Source organism: Eleutherodactylus coqui, chromosome 10, assembly GCF_035609145.1.
Source record: "Eleutherodactylus coqui strain aEleCoq1 chromosome 10, aEleCoq1.hap1, whole genome shotgun sequence".
NCBI classification, from domain to species: domain Eukaryota; kingdom Metazoa; phylum Chordata; class Amphibia; order Anura; family Eleutherodactylidae; genus Eleutherodactylus; species Eleutherodactylus coqui.
In genome coordinates, this window is record NC_089846.1 from 66029093 (window position 1) to 66055101 (window position 26009).

Consider the following 26009-nt stretch of genomic DNA (forward strand, 5'->3'; position numbering starts at 1 on the left):
CTGCAAGAACAAGCTGCAAATTATTTAAAAGCAGCAGACTTTACCCCAAAACTGATAGACTGCTGAAGTCGGCATGTCTAATCACTACTCAGTGAAGGCACCATAAAGGGCACGACAGGTTCCCTTTAAAGTATATTGTGGAAATATCTTTTACAGTGGTCTCACAAAAAGAACCGCTGCCCATATGCCTAAGTAGGTAGATATGGATATCATAGGAGGCAAGTCTCCTGCTCAAGATCCCACCTCTGTGAGTCAGAACAACTACTCACTAAGAGCAGCTTCTGCTCTAGCGGACTTACAGCAACCCTTTGGGCCTGGAGAAATAAAGATGGGCGAAAGGCTTCTCTGACAACCTGGTGCACACTGTGCATAGCATACATTGGTAGACTAAGGCCTCATGTCCACGGGCAAAATATGATTTAAGATCCGCAGCGGATCTCCCGCATGCGGATCCGCATCCCATAGGGATGCATTGACCACCCGCGGGTAGATAAATACCCGCGGATGGTCAATAAAAGGGATTTTAAAAAAAAAAATGGAGCATGAAAAAATCTGGACCATGCTCCATTTTCGTGCGGGTCTCCCGCGGGGACGGCTCCCGCGGGCTTCTATTGAAGCCTATGGAAGCCGTCCGGATCCGCGGGAGACCTAAAATAGGAATTTAAAAGTATTTACCCATCCGGAGCGGACCGGGAAGGTCTTCTCTTCCTCACGGCCGGATCTTTCTTGCTTCGGCTCGGCGGATGTGCCCGGCGCATGCACGCGGCACTTCGACGACGTGCCGCCGGCGTGACGAATTCATCCGCCGGCCGAAAAAGAAGATCCGGCCGTGAGGAACAGCAGACCTTCCCCGCCCGCTACGGATAGGTAAATTCTTTTAAATTCTTATTTTCAGCCCTCATGTCCGCGGGGCAGGAGGGACCCGCTACGGATTCTACATGTAGAATCCGTAGCGGGCCTGATTTTCCCCGTGGACATGAGGCCTAAGACACTACATGCTGCTCTGACTGGACAGGACTGGGTAATCAAAGCAGGTGTAGAGTCTTGGCTGCCTGCCCACGGGAAGCAGGGGTCCCAGGACCTTAGGATTTCTTTATGGGATGAACCTTATTTTAGAAAACTTTTGTTAATTCATTCTGTTCAAACAAAGGCTGGACAAATATCTGGGATGATTTAGTGATCCTGCACTGAGGAGGGGGTTGGACCCGATGACCCTGGAGGTCCCTTCCAACTCTACCATTCTACGATTCTATGAATCTCGGCAAAAAACATTTATGAAAACATAGTAGAAAATGAAGTACAAAGAAGGACAGGTATCTTATTTTATTAAACAATATTATAGAAAATATCAGGAGACAAAGTATCAGACATACATACAATACAAAAAAAAAGCATAAAAATAAAATATGTCTTAATAAAAATAATGGCACTGAGGTTTACTAATACAAGTTATTGTCCTGAATAGAAATGGATTCAGTTTACCACCTCTCATCACGTCCCTCGAGATCTTTTATGTCCATTGTACTACGGCTATGGGATCCCAGTCTGCTGGGAGCACAGCATTGGGGCAGAGTTTCCTGCCATAGATAAAAGCCCCAATTTCCAACATATCCAAAAATGCTACACCTTTATTTCATGGTCACTAACTTTTAAACAAACCTGTGCTTATGCGATATCCATAGGATAACTACCAAAAGTGCAAATCACTTCACTTACCTAAAATGATGTTTTTGTGCTGAAAAAAAATCATGCCACAGTACTGGCCACAAGGGGTCTCCCTTTCTACTAACTTGCTGTCCACTGCCTGTTGTCACATGAAATCTGTCTCTAACAGCTAAGACACAGAGACAGATTATAGGAAGTGTGTGCGACCAAGAGCTGGCCACATACATTGGATAGAACTAGTTTGCTAATGGAAGTACTAATGAACAATTCATTGGTGAACACTCATTACACAGATGCAGCAATACACATTTAGGTCCATATTAGCAGTCAGTTGTTCAAACTGGCCATACATATACAATGACACTAGACCACAGAGGAACAATCCTTCCGAAAACATTCTTCCAACGAAAAATCGTTAACGAACGAAAAGCTTTCCCTCGACAAATAATCTTCCTTCTACCATCATACAAAAAAGTCAAGCGCAACCAACTTTTTTCCAAGAAGGTTACGGTCATCACTTGGCTAAAACGATTGTTTCAACATGTTTTGGTTGAAAATATCCATTTTCATCAACTTTAGTCTAACCTGCATGGGCACCTTAAGAATCAACTGCAGATTTAAGACACGTCAGCGCTTATTGAGGTCCGCGCATCGTGGTTTAAATATATACGAAAAAAGAAATGGTCTTTACATTTTCCTCTGGTGCCAGAGTACGAAAATTAATACTTACGGTCTTGATTACCTGTCAGCTAACACAGTGATTTCTGCAGTGTGTATATATATATATATATATATTAATTACACACCTGTGAATGTGCAGAGGGAATAGCCCTCGGAATACTGGCCTTATTAGATTGCTTTACTGTATCCAATACTAGATTTGCTGTAGAAAAAAGGTACCAACAGGAGGAACAAGGAAAAGCTTTTCTTTAAGGCTAGGTGCACACCACCATATTTGGGACAGTGTGCCGCCAGTATTAACCCCCAGACAGCCCATTACAGGCTTATAAGGCGATACACTAATTTTTCTTCCTCCCACATGGTCCATGTCAAAAAGTTTTACGCCATGTCCTTTCCCTGTCCATTTCAATGAGAAACTGGACATGCCATGTAAATCGGACAGCATATGACTGGTGCCCACGTGTTGGCTGATGCGAGTTGTGCCTGAGCCGCTCGGGTGCAACTTGAAATAATGGCTAGTGTGGCGGAGGGCTTAAATCTATTCCTTTTTCCTTCTGTCGGAACCCACTCACATTTTAGAAAGAGGAATTAGACAAGAGACACAAACCCACAGAGTCAGAGAAACACCAAACCCACAGACATCGAACAAATTCAATTCCTTGGCTGATCATCCAGTAGGAATACAGAGTAACAGAACTTAAGGGCACGATCCACAATATAAGACACATTACCTACAGCAGATACATTCGCAACACTTTGATGTCTTTCCCAAACTACAAAAAAAAAAAAACTGCAAGAAACTCTAAAAAGAGCAATTGGAGGGGAATACTAGAAGTACAGAAGGAAGATGATGGCTGGGTGGAGTTGTTGTAGAAGTAGGGAGTCAGGAACCACGTAAATCAGTCCCATTACCAAGAACTGTGATGTTGGTAACAAAGGTGGAGGCACCACAAATTCAGGTCCAAGAAAATATAAACTGGTGATAACTAATAGGTAAAACTGGTTTTCTCACAGTGTGTCGGATTTTTGAGGGTCTCAGCAATTTATGATCAGAATTTAGATGAAGCTCTTGCCTAATAACAAGTAATTACTCTATTTTTCAGGCATTAACCCCTTTTACTAATGTGCCATCTTAGGCCCTAATGACCAACTATTGTTTTCCTGTTTTTTTTTATAGTCACATGCCTTAGAGCCATAACAGTTCAATTTTGCCATTAAAGTAACCGCCTGAGGGCTTGTTTTTGCATGACAAGTTGTTTATTTTGGATTTCCTGTGTACAGCGTTTAGCATGCAAATTAATGCGATATTGTCCTCTGGTAACCACGATTCCGACAATACCAAAATTTATGCAGTATTTATGATTTTGCTATTTTTTTTCCTTTGCATTTTTTAGGCTGGGTACTCACAGGGCGGAATTCTGCCAGAAATCTTGCAGTTTGGCCGCAGCGAAAACAGCGAGATTTCTGCCAGGAAAGTGCTGCTTCAAAACCTGCGGCACTTAGCTGTGGGTTTTGGAGCGGCTTGGCTCCATGCTTTGCGCTGCGGCCGGCGCTCCCATAGGAAAGAGCGTGGCTGCAACGGGGGGAAAAAAAAATTGATATGCTGCAGCAGGGAAATCCACACTGCAGCGCCGGCTTAGTGTACAAAAAATAAATACATAAATGTAAAATTGCTTTGGTGCCTCTGCATATAAGAGCCATAACTTCAGTTTTCTATTGCTGCTCTATGGGATCTTTGTTTTGCCAAGTTAAGCTTTACTCTTCATTGATCCAATTTTTGAGAACATAACATTTTGATCCCTCTTTTATTCCATTCCATTTTTCTAGAGGCAAGATTAACAAACGTTCACTGTGCTAATATATTTACATGGGCCATCACGAACGCAGATTATTTTTTTTTTCTAATTCGAAACATAGTGTGGGGGGGGGGGGGTTGACTTTATATATTTTTTTTACTGTATTACATATTTTTACATTTTTATTATTTTTTCCTACTAGGGACAATATTGAGGTATTACAGCGGCCCATTAGGATTATAGCCACTGTAGTTGGCAAACCTGGAGGCCATTTTAAGCCTCCAAGTGGCATAGCAACCCATCAACACCCCACGACCACATCACAGGTTATGGTGGGCGACGGAGCGAGCCTTGCTCACAGCATATAAAGGCTTAAGCAATAGAGATCAGAGCTTCCCTGGTATAGGAAACCCATACCAGCCTTATTCTGATGCGCTGTGAAGAAAGAAAAAAAAAAGAAGGTTCGTGTACTGGAATAAGGCCCCTTAGTGACTTCTGTAAAGAAGCATATTGGCGGTTACTAAGGGGTTGAGAAAAACTAACTCTTCACCCCTGACCTGCAAGCTGAACTGACCAAATCATAGAAACATTGGATGATCAATATTTTAGGTAGAATAATACCTAAATATGTACCCAATGAAAAAGAGCAACAAGCCAAAAGGTCAGGAGACCAAGGTACTGCTTCCTGAAGTCAAATGCCCGTTTCCAAGGGATAATCATTACAAGCCAGTTTACAGTGATAGTGGTACGATCCACGACATTATATAAATGCATCATAGGTTAGAATACTAATACCGCCAGTAGTGATGTCAGAAGGACGATGCTAACACATGACAGTACAGTAAAGCTATGCCCTGTTTATCACAGTGATTAACATGTTATACCTGGTTAGATACCCAATATGACATTACGCTGTGTGATGTAAGTTTATGTCCTGAGCGGCCAGTGCTTGCCGCAACAGGTTGTAAACCTACGTCCCGTGCATGGCATAGACTCAAAAGCTGAGCCAGTGCCATTTGCAGCAGGAGCCAGCTGTAACTCACAACCGGCGTCTTGCTGCATCACTGGAGATCCGTGAGAATACCGATCCCCACTGTTAACTGTTTAGATTCTGCAATCAATGTTGATCGTGGCATGTACAGTGTTCACAGAAAGAGCGCACTCCTCTGTGGCATCAACAGCCCACGGTGCTGTCACCACAGTAGGCCAATGGGTTAGCATGACAAACTGATGCCCTTCCCTGGCATCTGCGTCTGACAGCCATGGCATATGACCACTACAATGTATTATCACAGTGCAAATCCTCTACAGGCATGCAATTGTGTGAAAAAAAAGTCAGAGTAAACATAATAGTGGTTCAATTTAAAGAAAAAAAGAGCATTCAATGCTGCCGTGCCCATAGTGACCTTTACAATAAAATTAAAAGGCCAATTTTGATCATTTCTCTTTCCAAAAAGCTCAATAAAAAAAATAAATAAAAAACAGACGTACCCAAAAAAGGTACCATCAAGAGCTACAGCAATAAACAAGCTCTCACAGAGCTCCATTGACTAAAAAAATAAAAAATAAAAAAAATTATGGGATCTTGAATGCAGCGATATAAAGAAGAATCATCCTTTCAAAAAAAAAAAAAAAAAAGAAGGGGGTTTACAGTGCAAAAGGGAAGGAAAAAAAACAACTAAAAAAATTGATAAATACCAAAACTACATTTTTAGTGATGTCTTTTATGCTGCATGACTCATGCTGTAAAAAACAATGGCAGAAATAAAGCATTTTTCTCTCCGGCCCTCCAAAAAAAATGTAATAAAAAAGTTATACAATACATTATATGTACCCAGAAAATGATACCAATAACAACTAGAGCTCGTCAGGCAGAAAACAAGCCCTCATACGGCCACCGTGTCGTCAGGAAAATAAAAATAAAGTTATGGTTTTTGAAAAGTGAAGATTCCAAAAAAAATTGCTGCATCCTTATGCCCATAATAGGCCAGGTCCTTAAGGGGTTAATACAATGATCCTGTGTTATCAGTTATGCTGGTATAATGACCAGAGCCAGAATGGCACTCCGAAAAAGGCACCAATGAGCAATGCCATTGTTCTAATAAGGCACAAATCAGAATCCAAAGGTGTCAGCTGGGATTTGATTCAGTATTGCTGCTGCTATTAACACATTATAGTAACATAAGTAAAAGAATATAGTCGTATCTAAGAGTTTATAAAAGTGGATGCATAATAAATAGGTAATATGGGGAGAAGGCAACAGAATTGTACAGTAAACGAGAGCATCAGTTGGCCGGAAACAAACTTAGAAAAGTTGTGCTGCCAGATAGATGTGCCCACCCGGACCTCTCAACAAATTCCAATTCCGATTTCCCATGATGCAAACTCTATACATTCGTGCACACGTATTGCATGAAGCATAACATAAGTACAACAGGTAGGGCTCATTCACATCAGCATTTTGATTTCCATTTTTAATGGATCTGTTTTTTTTGTTTTTTTTTAATGAATCGGTCTACTGGATCCATTAGAAAACGGAGACTGTTTTCCATTTGAACTTTGAAGTTTTGTTGGCCGTTCCAAAATAAAAAAACAAAAAAACAGATCCGAGTTCAAATGGAAACCAGTCTCCGTTTTCTAATGGATCCAGTAGACAGATTCATTAAGTGATCCCCCTCTATTCTTTCGTCTCTACCCTTCTGTGCATCTGTGTTCAAAAACAGCTCTGTTAAATGGACATCAAAAATGAAACCAAACTGAAGCCTTTCCGGTGAGTTACGTCACGCATTGACTATAATGTTAAAAAAAGAAATCCATGAGATTTCAGTTTTTTAACCTAAAATAGCGCAGACCGTTCTACTATTATTTGGGGGGAAAAATGGAAATCAAACGAAACAGAATTGAACTGAGCAGAACAGGAGCTCAGAAAATCCCACTGAAATCAATGGGACTTCAAATGGAACCATTTCTTCTCTGTTTTGCAATGCAAAAACAAAAAAAACAAAACACACAACTGATGTGAACGAACTCTAACATTTTTTTCGGACATTGGTCCTTTCAGGATCTCTAGATCCAAGAAGAAAAGTAAGACAGGACACATCTGTACTCTCCCACCCCATCTCCTCTCAGGCATAGTGTGACGCAGAAGCACACTAGATGGGACAATTGCGGAGACAACCAGCAAGCGTTGTGTGCAGGACCTGTTATCCAAAGAAGGACCCCTGCACAGTATTTGCTAGCCATCACTACTGTCCCACCCCGTGTGCATTGAGGTCAGATGGCATGGGATAGTATGCGGGCACAACCCATTCAACATGCTCTTGGACAACAAAACGGTTGCCAGCATGAGCCGCACTCCTTGCTGCTTCTCAGTAGAACTGTGATGGTCAGAAAGACGTCTCATTCAGTCTGGGCTTTGGTGGGGGTTTAGGCGGAGATGGTGAAGGTGTGGGAATATCAAATACTGATGCCAAAGACTGAGAAGACAGTGATGGAGCAATGCAAAGAGGTGATGGCTGCTGAGGGGCCGGTGAAGCTGGCCGTTTCACCGATGCCGAGCTCCGTGATGGCTTGGCTCTGTTAGCAATCACATCGATGCTTGATCGACGGGAGTCCGACAGATGGGACTCTGTGAAACGGGCAAGCTCTTGACAGCGCTCCACAAAATTTCCACTGATGTGGGGAGATGGCGGATTAGAGACTTGGGCCTCAACTTTCAGATGGTTGTTCTGAGCTTTGCTGGGTCTTGTGCTGGAACGAGGCAACGTGTCCGACTTGTGCAATGAACTGAAGCTTCCAGATAGCTGCGGTTGCAAACTGCATAGAGAAGCCCAAGCATCAGAGGGGCGAGCAGCTGCAGCCTGAGGGCGATGAGAAGAGGACACCACAAGCCTGGAGAACCGATCACGTGTGCCGTCGCTGAGCTGGGACTGCAAGCTGCAGGAAGGGACCATGAATAGAAGAGTGAAATAGACACTAAGGACATCACCAAAAGGTTACATGTGCAAGTAACATACAGTTCCAGAATGAGTCAGAGCTTATTCAACTTCTCCATCCAAGGTCAAAAAACATTTTTTTCACGGTCCTGGATATGTCTATTCTACTACAGAACAAAAAGGGAGCAAGGCACAAGAATCTGATCATGCGGTCTTAGGGTGCGTTTATATGAGCGGATCTGCACCAGCATCGGCAGCATATTTTGTGCGGCCGATTTTGGTGTGGATCAGCATCAAAATTTGCACCATTTGGTGAGGATTTTGACACATATTTTGCTGCGAACCTGAAGCAGATTTTACCCTTTCGGTTGAGGGGACGAAGTCTGCCGCAGATCACATCAAAATTACGCACCAATGGCTGCAGATTTTGACATGGAATTTGACGTGTTTTAGTGCAAATTTACCGCTCGGAAAACCTGCACCAAATCCACTACATGTGAACGCACTCTTATGGCTCAGGTCCACGGACGGGTTTGAATTCTGGGATCCGCGTGGGGAACCCGAGTTCAGGCCGCTAATATACAATCATGGGCTCCTGCCGCTTAATTAATGGGTGGGTTTCTTTCCCGAACATTCCAGGCCGGAAAACAAATCGCAGTAGTCTCCGTTTTGCCACGGATCCCCCAGGGACAGCTTACATCGAAGTCAATGGAAGTCGTCAAATCTGCGGCACACCCTGAACTGTCACCCCGGGTGTGCTGCGGGTCCCGCAGGAAAGCAGATTTAAAAAATTTTTTTTTTTATATTATATATATATATATTCACTGTGCATGTGGTGTGTCGGCCGGCGGGCCCACCCACATGCACGGAGGAGACGACGAATGACCCTCACGCATCCGAACTGGTAAGCAATGTCTTCATGCCGCGGGCAGGTCGGGATCCTGCGGCAGGGCTTCCGCCCAGGGAACCTGATGTGCTCATGGACATCAGGCCTTAGGGTGGCTTTAAACTGGGCAACTACTGTTCGAGTGGTCAGTGAAGATAGTCACTACAGCGAGTTGTCAGTGTATGAACAACTGCTTGTGTGCTTTTACACAGAGCTAGTGTTGTTCAACTTTACAGTCCGTGAAGCGCACACCTCTCTGCAAAGTTATTGGCTAGTCGTTGGAAGACAAATGCCTGCCCGTTTACACCAGACTATAAGTAAATCAACCAGTGACTACTTTTTATAGTAGAGCTTCAATATAGATTTTGTCCTTCAATAGCAGAACATACCTGGATATTGATGCACGAGGGTTCACGGTGTGAGAAAAGGATGTGGCGGGGCTCATTTCAGGAGTACGAGTCAGAGCCAGGTCACATTGCTCCAGCTGTTCCAGCAGCTCCTCCTGTGTAAGGCCGCCCTGCTCTGCTGTAAGGGAGAAGGAGGAAAACGAAAGATAGAAATTTATGGGAGAAAACACCAGCTTAAGACTCAAATCTCCATTGTGGCTTCCGTTATAAAAAGAAGCCACAACGCTCTGCTGGATCATTCAGCCAATGGAAACTGGTGGCTTATGAAATGGGATCTGCCAAGGTTTCCATCATTTTGGCCAGCAAACAGCACTGCACTTGCAGCACTACTTCTTCAATTAAACATGACCAACTCTTCAAAAGAGGCCCCAAATAGGCCTACAATGTAAATGTAGATCTGCATTTGTAACACGGAGTATCCACAAAGCTCAGCTATAAGCTCTGCAGCCAAAATTAGTGAACTCCTTATTTTAATGGTCGCTGATATAGCAAAGGTCAAAAATCAATGCCATGAACTTGACTGGTGAAGCCACCAGAGTGTAAGCCTGTAAAAGTGGGCTAACGGGACTGTTACAGCAAAGGTGACAGATTATGCGGCAAGACTATAGTCGGATGATATAGGCAATAAAGACCTGCTAAGGGATCACAGTCATTTAGGTCCAGAGAGCAGGGTAATAAACCAGTCATGCATTAGAACAGAGTTTTCAAAACTCCAGTCCTTACGACTGTACCAGCAGATCATGGTTTGAGGATATCCTATAATTACATCACCTGTGCAATGCTATGGAAATTCTGAAAACCTGACATGTTTGGGGGTTGTTGTTAGGACTGGAGTTTGGGAAACACTGCATTGGATCATACAAGTCTAGTCACCAGAAGATCAGAAAACGCATACCTTTACTTTCTCCTTTATTCACCACCTCCATAGCAGTGGTGAGATCCCACATCTGCAGACAACCACTGGCATGTCCAGTAAAGAGGTAGCGCCTTGGACGGGAGCCTATGCGACTAGATCCTTCACACTCATGAACGGTGAAGGAAGTAATAGGTGTCCCATCCACAGAACGCACCTCACAGATCCTATAGAAAAAGAAAGTGGGATTAGCCAAGGAAAAGAAAAAAAAAAAAAAACACATCAAAACAGATTTGCAAATGACCTGTGTGATCTACATTAGCAGCCACAAATGAGCTCAAAAACAGAGTTGTAAAAAGATTTACCTTTTTCCAGTGGAAGACAGACGGACATAGACAATGCTAGAATCTGGAACAACGCGCTGTATAAAAACCTGCTGGTCATCTCGTTCTCCGAAGGGACCTGAAAGATCAAAACATGAGACAATGAAGCCAAATAGCATAAACCAGTGAATGATTATTACTCGGACCAAAAGGTCAAAAAAGGCTCATTCACATCAGCACCAGAAGTTTGGAACCTCCATCACCGAATTCCATTGAAGAATAGGACGAAGTAGTGCTGCATGCAGTGCCATTTCTTCCAGTCAAATCCTGGATGGATGGCCAGAAACAGAATGGACCCCATTTTAGTCAATGTGGTCCGTTCAGCGCTGTGGTGTTCTGTCATAGGACAGTTCCAGTCGACAACCGGGTGCCGCTTCCCCGCTGCCATAACAAAATCCAATAGCGCTTGTGTGAATGAGCCCAAACACTGTCCCAGTTATTACCGATTGGGAGAGAGATTTCATTGGACATGGCTGCCCAAACAAGACATTTCTACAGTCTTCAATAGTTAACTTGAGTGATCCTACCGGCACAGCAATACCTCTACGACTATGATCAGCGCAAGTCTCCAAAAAGTCTGGAATAAAGTTGCAGCAATATAGCAAAAGAAAGCAGCTACAACTAGCCACTACTACAGATACAGCACGGCTCCCTAACATTGGTCTCCACGGAAAAAAGGAGAGTCAGGAGCGGGATCTGCAATAAACTTCTAAAATCTGTTATTTCAGAGAAATATATATAAAATATATATATAAAAATCATCACTGAAAGACGTTTATTGGAGGGCGTTCAGTCAGATGCATTTACCAATATCATTTCCTGCACTGCAGCCAGCGTGTCCGTCAATGTCTTCTAGAGAAAGGATTTTGAAAGATGCCAGAGGGGTGGATCCAGGCTGGGTAGAAATCATCCCACGGAAGCGAGTGACCGTCCACGTGCGCACATGGTTATTATCGGCACAAACTGAGCAGGAGAAAGAACATACAGGGAGTTACAGCTGAAAACTGGTGCGGCCTCATTCACAGGGCGTAGGTGTATTTCAGTTGCGTATTAATGTATTTACACAACAGAAATACGCATATTCCCTGTGGATTGCATTTTGATTTACACATGTATAAAAAAAAAAACGTAAGAGTGCTGCTATTTTTGGCAAAGGGCAATTTACTTTAATTTGGGCTACTTTGGGACATAATATGCCCAAAAATAGGTCATACTGCGATTTGTTTACACTGCGTAAATACTCACATGTGAATAAACCCATAGAAATGAGAATGAGCCATAAGTGAACAACTGTTCATATCTGCAGTCTGCATTAGTACTAAACTTATCACTTGAAAGCGGTAGTAAACAAGGATGGGCAAACATCACCCACATGACCTCCCAGAGACGTGTTCTTGGCTCAGAGTCAAATATGGATGGGCGAGTTGGCATTAAAATATAAAGCGTGTAAGGCTACGTTCACATCTGAGTTAGGAACCTCTGTTCAAAGGTTCTGGCACAAAATGGCAGAAGAAAATGTCCTGCATGAAGGACTTTTTCGGCCTGTAATATGCTGGACAGCTGAACGGGGACCAAACGAACACCAATAAAGTCAATGGAGGGCCGTTCGGTGCTGTTCTGTTCCGTTATAATACAGATCTGTTTAGCTAGGGAATTATAACGGAGCAGGAAAACAGAACTCGTGAACGCAGATGTGAACATAGCCTAAGGCCTCATGTCCAAGGGCATAATTAAATTGCGCATGGGTCACCTGCGCGGATGATCCACAGGGATGATCCACAGTTCAATATGCCCATACACTAGCATTGGGCATCGGCAGGTATTTAAATATCTGCGGATGTAATTTTTTTAAACACGGTGTACGGATCGCTTGCACGAGAAAATATGCAGCCGTCCGTGTGGGACTTCCCACACGGACGGCTTCCAATGAAGTCAACCGTGAGAAAGCAGGAGTTTAAAAAAAAAAAGCCACAGCTCATGCGCGCGGAAAGCTGCAGCTGTCCCGAGTGCATCCGCCGTGCAGAAGAAAGAAGATCCCACCGTACGGAGGAGACCCGCACCGCGTCCGGACAGATGAATATAATGTATTTTTTGGCCTCATGTCTGCGGGCCGGGTGGAATCCGCTGTGGGATTCTGCATGGGGAAACCGTGCAAGCCCATGGACACGAGGCCTAAGAGTATATGAATTGGCAGAGGTTTCTAAATCCTGTGTGCATTCTGCATGAATAAGTGTGTGTGTGTTTAGGGCATGGTCTGGAAACTGAATTCTGCAGCATGCATTAATTAGCATTTGCAAATTCTCCTATAGAAAATATTGTGGCTTTCATCATTTGAAGTGTACGAGTGTGTCGCAAAATCCATATAGGTCAATGCATTAAACTTTCAAACTCAGCAGTAAAATCTATCCTTTGTGGCAGTGCAGCCATTGCAGTGAGGAGTGTCGGCCACTAGAGGGCCCTAGTGTAGGAAAGGAAAATAGAGAAGACAGGAATTTTGTAACCATGAAATCCTATTCTCAGATGTTCGTTGGGGAACACAGCGAAGCCCTTTGGATATAACGCCTGCCACTAGGGGCAGAGTCTAAGCAAAGGAAGAGCTCATTCCTCCTACCCGCTATATCCCTCCTGTAGCCACTCAGCTAAATAGCAGTACATACACAGGAGGAGAGAAAAAGCCCACAGGATAATTGAAAACAACATAACTAAACAAAGTAGTGAAGGGGGGAAGCTCAGAACAGAGAAACAGACAGTTTCTGAACATTCGAGAAAAAGATGCGATGGCAAGCAACAAAATAGCCTGTTTTCTTGGCCGTCATTGGAGGGCACAGCGTAGACACTGGGACATCCAAAAGCAGTCCCTGGCCAAAATAACCTCTGATGCGACCATGGTCCTGCTGCCTGCAGAATCCTGCGACCAAGAGCAGCATCAGAGGACGCAAAAGTATGCACTCTGTAAAACTTCATGAGGGTATGAAGTGAAGACCTGGTCGCAGCCGTGGAGTAGAAACGTTATGTGACACCACCCAGGGGCACCACTAAATGTTAACAGAAACACTCGTTTTCCTGTAAAGCCAGTGGTCAACCAAGACTATTTCCATTATTATTACAATACTGATATCTTATGAAAACATTTATTAGAATTTTTGGTTTTTATTTTTCCTTTGTTTGTGTCCATTCATGCTCACATTTATATCATTTATCTGGACTACATTGTATCCTTTACTAATTTGTACCCATGTCACCCCTTATTGCAACATTGATATGAGATGTTGGAACACACACACACACACACACACACACACACACACACACACACACACACACACACACACACGGAAGAGGTTCACCAAACTTTGAAACATGTGAATAAGAGAGATAAAACAATACGTCCAACTCCCTTATTAGTATATTGCCCAGAGGAGCATGAGTGGCCTTTTAACTCTCCTCACTCACTGTCTAGGTGCTCTCCCTAAGGAGAAAAGATAGAGTTTCTGACCCTCAAAACATTTATACGTGCTGTTTTTATTGCCAAAATTCTCTATTGAATAAACAATCTTATGTAATTCTATTATGCCTGAAGGTCGCGCCACATGCCCAAGATTGTTGACTATATAGACAAGGAAAATATAAACTATATCTACCCAGCTGGTTATAACATTACTTGGAATTGGTTGCACCTTCTATATTTAAGGCCCCTTCACTGTGTCTCTGGAACCAATCCCTAGCGTACCACCCTTCAAAATGAGGACATGGTTCCCACATTTTATACCTCCATTTAGATTTCCATACACTACTGGGGTTGCGTCACCACTTTTTCTCTTCTACTACTCTACACTGCGCTGGTAGATGACTTATGGACTATGCGAATGTGAAGTTTTGAGGTGCTAGGCCTGGCAAACACTTAAATGTATAGCAAGAGGCCAGACGGACAGGATTTGGTTTGTTGTTCCTATGCTTTATGAAAATTGCTGCATTGAAGCACTAAACCCAGTAGAAGCCAATTTTGAATGTGTCTGGTATTGGACCAAGTTGTTGAGCGTGTGCAAAATGTCTTGTGAAAAAAAGATGGCGGTCCCAAGCAAGTGATGAATCCCCTGAGGTCACATCTTATATATGAATCCACAGGTAAAAGGTTAATAAGCGCTTCCTAGTGCATGCAAAAAAATAAATAAAATTACCCGATATGAGGTGTCGCTCTGACAGCATGATCTTAGTGACCGGGCTACGGTGAACTGTAAAGGTTTGGAAAAGTTGAGGCCCAGACCCAACAGTCTCCGGGTGCTGAACTATAACTCTGACAACTCCAGAACTTGTGCCATATGCAATTTCAATCCAATTACCACTGTCACCTGCACAGGAAGGAGAAATGTGACACATGGGTGACTTTAACAAAGAGAGGAATATCGCAGAGCAGATAGATCAGAACTGAATTGGAGTTAGAAGACTTTGGGTGGGGGGGGGGGGGGCGTACTTGTCTTCGGTGTGAGATAGACACTGAGCGCAGTGATGGCATCCTCTGAGGGGTCACGGTAAAGCTCTGTAACAAGAAGATCATTGTCCTTCATGCGCAAAGGAAACTTCTGGACATCTGTGGAAAAACAAAAGGTGGAATGTAAGATAATCACATAGAGATGAAAGAAAACAATAAGTGGAAAGTAACAGATTAGTTAGTAGAGAAATAAGTAGTCACAGTTACTCGCAGAATATAGATCAAGACTGGATTTGATTTTCTGCAGCTCAAGACAAACCTGGGTGTGCATCATAGGGGTGCAAAATACATCAGACATTTACCTACATAGTAGATGGACCCATTGTTACATCCAAGCAGAAGGAAGGATCCTGCCGTGTCATAGCTGTTTATAGGTACCACATCCTGGATCTGTCACAGAATACAGAAGCAGGCAGTGTCAGGGAAGGGGTAATAATGAAAATATGACAATCTTTGGACTAGAGTTGCAACTAATTAAGGAGATCAAACTATAGTCTTTTGCAATGACAGATTTGGTCTCAAACCTGCTATGAAGCAGTCTTCTATTACAACATAAGAGGAATGTCATTTAACCACATGAAGTTCTATCTGAAGTTTGAAGAAAGTTTACTTAAGGGCTTATTTACAAGGGTCGTAAATGCTGTGGATTTTCCAAAGCAGAGTGGGCTCCAGAAAATTTGAAAATTCAAAGCATTTAGGATACAAGCATTGTGGATGGAATTTTACAAAACCAATCTACATGCTACAAAGAACAGCCGCAGTGTAAATGTATCTATGCAGTGGATTTTATATCCACAGCATGTTAATTTATGCTGTGGATATTCAGCTGAGGTTTCACTCCTGCAAATAAAAGAGGCGAAATCTGCACCATTTAGGGCTGTGGGTTTTCGGCAACACGTGAAAATATCCTTGAAGTGGTTATCACATGAAGAAAACCCTCTTATGAAATGAAGTTGGCTTGGTGATCAGCTGATTGCTGCAAGTCTGCCTTCTGAAGTCTCCGCCAATCAGCTGTTATTGCTAGGAAAAGTTATGAACATTTGCTTTGTAGCAGCTGCTATGGAAGAGATGTCATTTGACATGGTGGTCATTTTAAATGAATAGCTATTAGAGATGAGCGAGCATACTCGCTAAGGGCAATTACTTGAGCGAGCATTGTCCTTAGCGAGTACCTGCCAGCTCGGAAGAAAAGATTCGGGTGCCGGCGAGATCTCGCTCTCCCCCCCCCCCGCCCCCCCCCCCCCCCCCGCCTCCCTCCTGCTCACTCCCGCAACTCACCGCTTCGGCAGCCGAATCTTTTCTTCCGAGCGGGCAGGTACTCGCTAAGGCGAATGCTCGCTCGAGTAATTGCCCTTAGCGAGTATGCTCGCTCATCTCTAATAGCTATCCATGTAATACATGGACACAGGATCCACAGACAACCCCTATGAGTCCATATGCTCTTCAGGTGGCCATACACATTAGACAGAAGTAGGTTGATAGTTGAACAATTGTTGCCTGAACGATGGTCTAGTGAATGATTGTTTCGAATGCAACCATACCCATTTAGCCTAGATTGGCCACTGCAGTCGCTCAAACTTGCCTTACATGTTCAATGGCAAGGAACAAATGATCTTTCTGGGAATTGTTCTTTCAACAAAAGATCTTTCATGAAAACGAAAGATCTTTAATCGGACTATCGAAAAAAAAATATCAAGCATGGACGATTTCTTTCCAGAGATGACAGTTTGCCATTGGTCAGCTAAGACAATAACTTGTTACATTTCATCTAAAGAACAATCGTTTTGATTCAAACTTTCCGGTTTCATCAACTTTAGTCTAATGTGTATGGTCACCTTTATAGAGTATCTGGAAAGGGGTTATTTTAGAGAGACAATCTACTACTTGTAGATTAAGAGTTGCATGTGTGGACAGGCGTGCAACAATTCCACATGCACCTACCCACATTGCACATCTGGCTGCTGTTTTAAAGGGCAAAGTAGCATCATAACCCAATATGCAATGTAGAAATCTCACCTGCCAGTGTTTGGTTACTGCATTCCACACTCCTATCTTGCCTGTGTGGCTGGTGGCTATAAGCTGATTTCCCACGAAAAACAAGGCTTCTGCCGGAACCCCAAGTGTGAACACACCTATAATAGATAACTACAATGTTAGTAACTAGCAACATCCCAACATGGCGCTTCTCTAGAGAAATGCAATGATTATAGCTGGGAAAAGTCTAGCAAATGTGAAGTCAACACATTTCCCAGAGCTAAGGGTGCTTTTAAATGGAACGATCGGTCGGGCAACAGATGTCTGACAGGCTGTCCCAGTGATAATCATTCCTATGCAGAAACAAGCAGCGCTGACTGAATGGAGATGGAGTGGGCTAAGGATCATTCCGGTCCGCCCCGCCTCCATTCACAGTAAGCAGCACATAAGCAAACGACTGCCTATTTACATGGAACGATACGTCATTCAGTTCTGCATGCCGAAAACGGAAGTGAACAAGTTCTTGTTCGATGCACGCATTTACACTGAATGACAATCATGAAGATTATCGCTGGGTCGAGGTAATCCGAAAGATAATCGTTCCATGTAAAAGTACCTTAATTATAAGTGCTTTATATGCTTGTAGTCTCACCTATTTCACTTCCTGTGCCATCACCAGTGATCGCCCACAAGATAATCTCACTGCAGGAAGAAACAGCGAGCATCTTATCATTGTCTCCAAGGGATCCTCCAATGGTCTTGGCATTAAGAGCTACCCGCTCAATCACCCAGTCCAGACAAGGGCTTGTGAAAATCAGCTGCCACCCAGATGTCTCTTTCATTCTAGAAAAGCAGAATCATTATGGTGGACAAATAAAAGGCCAGAGACCCTGAGATGTACATTTTCACTTCATTATTTATCCTTAAGAACGTAAGGGAATGACTTCTAGCTCAGAGCCCAAGTATAAACGTCTGACATACCTTTATGACATGAAGTTGTGTGAAATGACAGTAAGACCTAATGTGCAATAGATTATGGCCAACTGATGTTGTATACCACTTATGACAAAAAACTAAAGCCCCATTTACACGAAAAGATGATCGCTCAAAATTTGTTCAAAAGATAGGGAGGATGACAGTTTGAGCGATCATTTTGCATAAGCTGATAATGGCCACTAATACCCATTAGCAGTTTATTAGCTTCATTTGCATGTAAATGAGCCTCCATGAGCTGTATGCAGAGAACAGCAGGTGGTCTGTTATCTGCATACAGCCCCTTTGCTCTGCCGCTGAATACAATGCTATCAGCACTTACGTGGAGAATCACAGCGTGTGGTCCCTGCTATCAGCTCCCCAGCCGAACAATGGATTTTAAACTCAACTAAAAATCATTGTTCCGACAAAAAGCAAATGAGGATAGCATTTACACGCAACGATTATCGCTCAAAAGACATCGTTTGAGCAAATTTTGAGCATTAATCAGTGTGTAAACGGGGCTTCAGATTTCTTTTGATACCTCCATAACATTACCTGTAACAGACTATGAACTGAGCAAAAGCAACAGCAATCCAGTTATGATGTCCGCAAATTATTCGAACCATGCCAGGGTCTCCAGACAGCCCTAAAATAGACCAAGTCATATATTTAAGTGGGGTATCAAAATCAAAAGGAAATTTTAAAAGGTTTTTATCGTCTTTCCACAAAAATAAAAAAATTTAAAAAAAAAAAACAGGAGGGAATATTACTATGTAATCTATGAAGGTTGTCATCAATGCCACCTAATGTACAGGGTGTTCCACTCAAACCTCCCATATTTTATCAGTTTGTTGATTTGAAAGTATAAAAATCGTAAGAAAATGCATACTACAGGGAATGTAAAAATTGTTTTTTTTTGCACACATTAGTTAATCTATACATGTGCCTTATTCGTACCACAAACAATATCCGGTCTATACTTAGTTTCTTGCCACATTTCCTCCAATATGTCCACTGTTACAGTAGCATCGTATCACAGATGCAGGTTCACAAATCTGGGAGATCATATACTGTAGTCAGGAATACTCAGTCCTTCATGTAACCCTAGAGTAAGATCGGGTGAGCGAGGCGGCCACCATATTGGTCAGCCACATCCAATCCAGTGATCTGGAAAGGCATTACTGAGAGAACTCCAAGCATCCATACTTTAATATGGAGGCGCCCCATTTTTCTGGAAGATGTCAGGTTGCAGATCGGCTGCTTGGGGATAGAGGAAATGTTCCAACATGTCAGGGTATCCGTGGCCAGTTACTGCACATTCACCAAAAAATATAAAACGAAGCTAATCCTATCCTACATAGCTCAAAATTGAATGTTTGGGGTGGAGCAATCTTGGACATGTTCTCTGTAGTGTAGACATGGGAATTATTGGTTCCCCATAGGGCACATTGTGTCGATTGACGTATCTTGACGTGAAATATTATCTTTCATATTTGAACAAGATCTTTCAAGGAAAGGGACTGTCAATGTTAATACAATAACAGGACTTTTGTTACTTACAGTAAATCCTATTTCTTGTCCGTGTCATTGGGGGACTCAGCAAGATCTTGGGAGGTTCAAGAGCAGTCTGCAACGGATGGGACAAAGATCCACAAAAGTGATCATAAGCAGTAGGTCGTCACTTGTGGGCCAGAGTGAGCGATAGGTGTAACAGAGGATGCAAGGAAATACATTCTGTAGAACCTAGGACAACAGGCGAGGATTGGGAATTGCCTTTGTAACTAGGAAAGCTGAAGCGCTTAAGGATTCTCTGTTGTCAGGGGACTGTCTATCAGAAGAGACAGTACCCTAGGTTTACAACAGGTACCAGAAGATAAGAGTATAATAGGGTGAATAGGAGCCAGGGAAGGGGGGGGGGGGGGGTTCATGTGCCAGCAAGCCCTTCTGGAGAGGAACAATATCCCAAGAGAAAATATATACTAGTGAAAGGTGCTCCTGAACATGCAGGCCAAACTTTGTAGAGGGACCAGATATCTGAGGGGACTGAAGGAAGTGCTAGAACTTGACCTTCAGGAAAAGGAAAAAGGCAACTTGCAGGATCATTGCGCTCGCTCAAGGCAAAGGACATAGCAATTATGGTTACTCTATGGTGAAAACGAGCCTTGATCTGCACCAACCTGATATCAAGAAATGTAAGAGGTGAAGAGAGCTAGGACTCTGTAAGTAATCCACCACAGATAATGGGCATCCTCAACATGGCAATGTGGATACAGCCCTTCCTTGAGTGATTAGGGCAGCCATTGTTGTAGCAACCCACGACTGACCGTGAGAGAGGATCGAACAAATCTAATGCCTGAGGGACAGAATAGTGGCCTGAGGTCCCAGAGCAACAATCATGAAGGAGGAGTCTGTACTGGAAAAGTTGAAGGGAAACATCAAGAGCGTGGAGGTAGAGCTTAGGACTGTGCCGTCCCGTTGTGTAGTGTGAGCCACTGTGCTGCCCTTTGCTCACAGGCTAGCTAGTAATACCGTTTATAGAAGAAAGAAAACGTTGTCAAATAAGATTGACAATAAGTGTGCATCAACGTCAGTTATACGACCAGCAGGGGAGGAAACCTGCAAACACAGAACTACTCCACCTCTGAAGGGAGAAGCATGGAACACACTTATTAGTGCAGCATTAAGGATATAACGAAATCAGCTGTCGGGTGACCAGTAGTTGGGACTCTACAGCAAGTCAGTCATGCAGGGACAGTCAAAATATCAGCTCGCCCAGTGGGATCATATAAGCTGTTAAATATCCAGCAAAATCTGAGTGATCATAGTAGTAAAAGGAAGCTGTGGAAGACTGGCACTTACTGCATTATCGTGTAACTGTACGGTGGCCATATGCAGTAACCCTTCCATAGGAGGGAAAAGAGGAAAGCTGTTGCCTAAACAGCCTGACGACCTAGTAATCAGCATTTAGCAACGTAGATAACCATGTCCACGGAGAAGGTAATACGATGGTCTGATGCTCATTAGGAGTAAGTAATGTTAGCATAGTCTATCAGAAGCATAGTTAGTTTTCTTACAGAAGCATTCATACACTGGGTGACCCCCATGGCTGGAGGTTAACAGAGTATTAGAGCTGCGCTGTTCCACTTTTTCTTCTTGGAAGAGGGAGCATCAGTGTCCCTAAGGCTGCATCAGACACAAATCAGGAAAGTTAGCTCCTCCCAGATTCCCACTGGAGGCAAAAAAGGAAAAATAAAACTAGCCGAGAAGACCTGCAGAGCAGGAGGTCTGCCTCCTACCGACACTAAGCTATAGCTGGTAGAAAGGCCAAACTCTTGCTTAGAGTCTGCCTCCTAGTGGCAGTAGTAAAACCCTAGGTCTGCGGTGTCCTCCAATGACACGAAAGAGAAAAAGTATTTTGGTAGCAAAATCCTGTCTATGCGGCTTGTCATCTGGCTTCAACCCTTGGCCAATGAGCACTTTATAAAGATTCTAGCAATTATAGTACCAGTGTTTCTAGTGGCGCAATGCGTCACTTACTAATATAATATAGTGAAAGGGATTGGAGTTGTAAGCACACGGCTGCTGTTTTAGGACCTGTGATGACATCATAGTCATGTGATCAGGGGCAAAGCTCAGAGCCCTGGTGACATCATCACATGTAACTCACGGACAGGTACTAGTTAGTATTTTGAAATAAGAAGCCGTTTATGTACAACTATATGCACTCTCATTGGAACTATGTTAAATTGTCTTGATGCTTGGCAAATTGATTTCCTCAAACATCTGTGAAACAATGATCAAATTTCATCCACTTTCTCACTGGAAACAACTTGACAGGCTTCTCCAGACTGTTTTAATATTCCTTCAGGCACCAGAACCTTCTGGAAATACAATTCATGTGTGTTTCCATCAGATGCATCTCCTCTGTACACTTTTTGGTAAGTCCTTTGCACTGAAGATTATTAAATTTGCTGTTTCGGCATACAGCACCGCTGTCTGTGCACGCCGTTTCAGAATCACCATTTCCATTCATGAAGCCGTAGTGCTGTGTAATGAGCAAGAACTTCAAAGTGAGACAAAAAGTCTCACTTACCAAACTCATCTGGTGCTAATTAAATCCATCCTATTGACTGAAATGTGAGAGGTTTGAACAGAACACCCTGTATAACACTTGTGAGAGAAGTTCTCTGATGGAAACCATCCTTGTAATATATGTGTACAAGCCATCTCATGATAGTCAGGATCCATACACTGGTTATATACAGCTGCACCTCTGCAAGATATATGCCTGTATATCTATTATAAAATAGACACTATGAAACAAACCTCCATTTCCAAACGTCCTCTCTTCTAACAAGCGTCCAAGAATGCCAGCACCCCCCAAATTAGGGGGCATAGTGTTACTCCTGCGAACAGGTGCACGCTCATTCCCCGCACTTCTGGAGCTGACCTGCAGCCCGGACACACTGTGCCGATTCCTCCTTTTGGCTGGAAAGACTGAAACACAAAATATTTTGTGAGTAGAAATCAAGTTATGGTAAACTACTTGATGGTTAAGTATTAATCACATCGACGTGTTTAGGGCTATTTCAGACGACCGTATATCAGCTCGGTTTTGACACCAAGCCGATATACGGTGTCCTTGTCTGCGGGGGGGGGGGGGGGGGGGGGGGGGGGGTTGGGAGGATTGAAGAGCCAGGAGCAGGAACTGAGCTCCCGCCCCCTCTCCACTATTTGCAATACGAGGGGCGAGACGGGGGCGGAGCTAATTGCTAGCGCTTAGCTTCGCCCCCGTCCTGTTCCTTCCGTTGCAAATAGTGGCAAGGGGCAGGAGCTCAGTTCCTGCTCCTGGCTCTTCAATCCTCCCTCCCCCCCCCCCCCCCCGCAGACAAGGACACCGTATATCGGCTCGGCATGAAAACCAAGCCGATATACGGTCGTCTGAAATAGTCCTAAGGCTGTATTCGCACAGGCGACCGTAATTTTGGTCAGTGAGAAACTGACCATTTCCCTTATGTTTTCCACTTTTTACATCTATTTTCATGCACGTTTTTTCACTTTCTAGTTCTTTTTGTCATGTGGTCCCCATTTTTCCAGCTTGGGCTATTTGTCCGAGTGTAAAATGACGTATGAATTAGCCCATTCAAACGAATGGGTTTTTGTCTGTGCGAGTTCTATCCATCCCTCACTTGGACAGCACTTGCACATGAAATTTGCCTGTGTGAATACAGCTTTACCGTCCGTGCCTCCTAAAAATCTGTACATCCTGAGAGCAAACATCTAATAGTGGAACATTTTAGTTACTTGGTAGCCCAGTGCAGGGGAAACTTATAAACTCTGCTTTCTCCTAGCAGCCACCACTAGGGGGAGCTTGTAGAATACAGTTATATTCAGCTAGCACAGTTGAATTGCAGCTGTAATCCTTATGCAGTGAGCTCCCCCTAGTGGTGTAACAGTGGTAGTAATAATGGTAAAGTGAAAAAGAAAAAAATACAATTACGGATAAAACTTTCCCCCACCCCCAGAAGACCATGTATATCTTTGTCAGTTCCTTAAACAATGAAAAGAGCAGCAGTGTGTTTGCATAACCACCAAAGCATTCACACATGGGACTAAAGACACCCATGTTTATGATTGGTGGGGTCTCGGCAGTCAGCCCCCCAGCCTAGTGATCATATATTATCACCCATCCTGTCTACAGGTGATAAATGTTGCTTATGTTTGTTTCAGACCCTTTGCCCATTCATCCACAATGACTACTATTACTTTTTGAGCCCAGTGCTAATCTGCTATCAATGAACAGTTTCCTTCACCCACTGTCAATCAAAGTTAACATCAGCGCTTTATACTAGGTTTTTAAAGACTGCTCACCTGATACCGGACTGATATCAGGTTCTGAAAATAACGGGAGCCATTCCAAGATAAAAAGGGAGGAAAAGGGGGCAAAAAAAATAAAAAAATAAATAAAAACCCTAGAGCAATCAGCAGGGCACGGCTGTAAGGGTATCCAGCTTGTCAGAAGACATGGCAGGGCCTCTTCAGAAGACTCAAAGTAATACATCAACTATATTCACAAGACATGAATTCAATATCCACAATTATGTAAAGGTGTTTGGTTGTTCTTTTGAGCGATAATCATTTAGTCTAAACGCACCTTAAGGCTCACTTCACACAGGTGAGCGCGATATGGATCTGTGATTTACAACCCATATCGTGCTCCCCACCATGTGAATTCCCCATTTATGTCAAAACAGCCTTGCATCACTTTGCAGAAGCAGCAATCCTCCATCATGGAGGACTGCAGAGTTTCTCACATTGTTTTTAATGGGAGACCTGGCATCAAGTGCGCCTAGTATGTGGTGTGATGCTGCTGCCAGCCCCATTGCAAACAATGGCCGCTGTGATGCGAGAGCTTGCAGAAAGATAGAACATGCCGTGATTTGTTTCCTGCATTGCATCGCGGTGCCATGCGTGAAAACATCGCTCATGTGCACAACCTCATTCAAAAGAAGGGGGTTCATATATGTTCATCTTCCAACGCACAAATCTAGCGCAATTTTCTCACCCGTGTGAAGGCAGCCTCAGGGTAGTTTTATACGGATCAAATGTCAAGTGCTGCAGCTTCCAACAGCCATCCCAGCAACTACTGCTCCCATGCTTTCACACAGGGGCGAGTGGTTCAGTGAATGAAGGGATGCTTTTCCGGAAGCTTGCTTCCATTCACTGTGAACAGGCAGTCAGTGAGATGAAACAAAGTGAGTAGCAAATAACGAGCACTTTCCTGCTCAGAACTTGGTCAGGTCCCGCTTTTACACGGGACAACAATAGCTGAAAACTGCTTATTTGAGCAATTTTTCAGCCAATAGTCGGTCTGTGCAAGTACCCCAAGACATCACAAACTGTTTTGATTGGCTAATGCTGCAGATATTAGCAGCACTAGACAATCAGGGCAAAATGTAGCGCCTTAAGGCCCTTTTACATGGAACGATAATATTTCAAAAGACTGAAAGATTTAGCAATTTGCATAAAGTGATAATGGCCATTAACACTTTATCATCTTCATTTGCGCATAAAAGGGCCTCCAGGAGTTGTTTACAGAGCCCAGTGTGTGTGTTTAATCACACTCCCAGCTGTGCAAGCAGCTGAATTGTTGCCTGCAGATTATATTGTTCTCTCCTGGTTACTGTAAACATGCCGTGGGAAGAACAGTGTGCAGTCTATTGAAAGATAAATGTGTTTGCTTTATCTCTCAGTGGCTGAATGATTGATTTAAGTTAACCTTAAAATCATCGTTCAAACAAAAAGTGCACAATGTCCGCGTTTCCATCTAAAGATAATCGCTCATTTGAACTCATTTTGAGTGATAATTGTTGCGTGCAAAAGAGCCTTTAGACTACTGATGCGTACTAATGCAGAGGGGGCATCAGTAGTCAGAGAAGCAGCCAACTTTGTTTCTCTAACAATTGGATTGCCACAATGTATACAACTAACCTGTTCATGCCCCTGCTTAGATTAAGCCAGAAAGCCATCTCTTACCTGGAGGGGGGAGGTAGCCATTGAATAGTACACTCCCACAAGAGGAGCGCTCCAACTCTTCACACAGCTGAAGGCGTCTCACTGAGGAGGAGGCACAGAGTTAGCCGAGATGCTTTCAGTCTTATACGACCACCAAAGCAAGAAAAAAAAAATGTTACCTAGTGGGGTGATCCCATAAAATTCTGCTTCATGTAGCAGAAGGGAGCCATTCACACCTCTGTAAAACAGCAAAATACATCAAATAAGAAAAACACACAGAAAGTATATATGTACGATGACAATAAGAGGAGCCTCTTGTCCGCCTCTCTCTAGACCAACCTGGTATCTAGCTCTTTGGTCCGTAAGAAGTTTAGTATTGGAGCGAACACTGTAGGGTCCCGGTCAATGAAGATCTGTTTAAACAGAAAACAACACTAAGTGAAAAGGGTC

General features: G+C 43.4%; 1 protein-coding gene across 1 annotated transcript in view; it reads right to left on the reverse strand.

Moving 5' to 3' along the window:
* Window positions 1-1308: 1308 nt before the first annotated feature.
* SHKBP1 (SH3KBP1 binding protein 1) overlaps window positions 1309-26009 on the reverse strand; it is a 36581-nt gene continuing 11880 nt past the window's right edge. Inside the window, exons 4-18 of the mRNA XM_066581203.1 lie at window positions 25899-25972; window positions 25739-25797; window positions 25581-25661; window positions 22371-22541; window positions 18600-18690; window positions 17722-17912; window positions 17112-17227; window positions 15398-15485; window positions 15078-15194; window positions 14785-14955; window positions 11414-11569; window positions 10589-10685; window positions 10266-10450; window positions 9353-9488; window positions 1309-8078 (exon numbers count right to left, since the gene is read on the reverse strand). Coding sequence (XP_066437300.1) covers window positions 7529-8078; window positions 9353-9488; window positions 10266-10450; window positions 10589-10685; window positions 11414-11569; window positions 14785-14955; window positions 15078-15194; window positions 15398-15485; window positions 17112-17227; window positions 17722-17912; window positions 18600-18690; window positions 22371-22541; window positions 25581-25661; window positions 25739-25797; window positions 25899-25972 — 2283 coding nt within the window. The 3' untranslated portion in view covers window positions 1309-7528. The remainder of the gene's footprint in view (window positions 8079-9352; window positions 9489-10265; window positions 10451-10588; window positions 10686-11413; window positions 11570-14784; window positions 14956-15077; window positions 15195-15397; window positions 15486-17111; window positions 17228-17721; window positions 17913-18599; window positions 18691-22370; window positions 22542-25580; window positions 25662-25738; window positions 25798-25898; window positions 25973-26009) is intronic.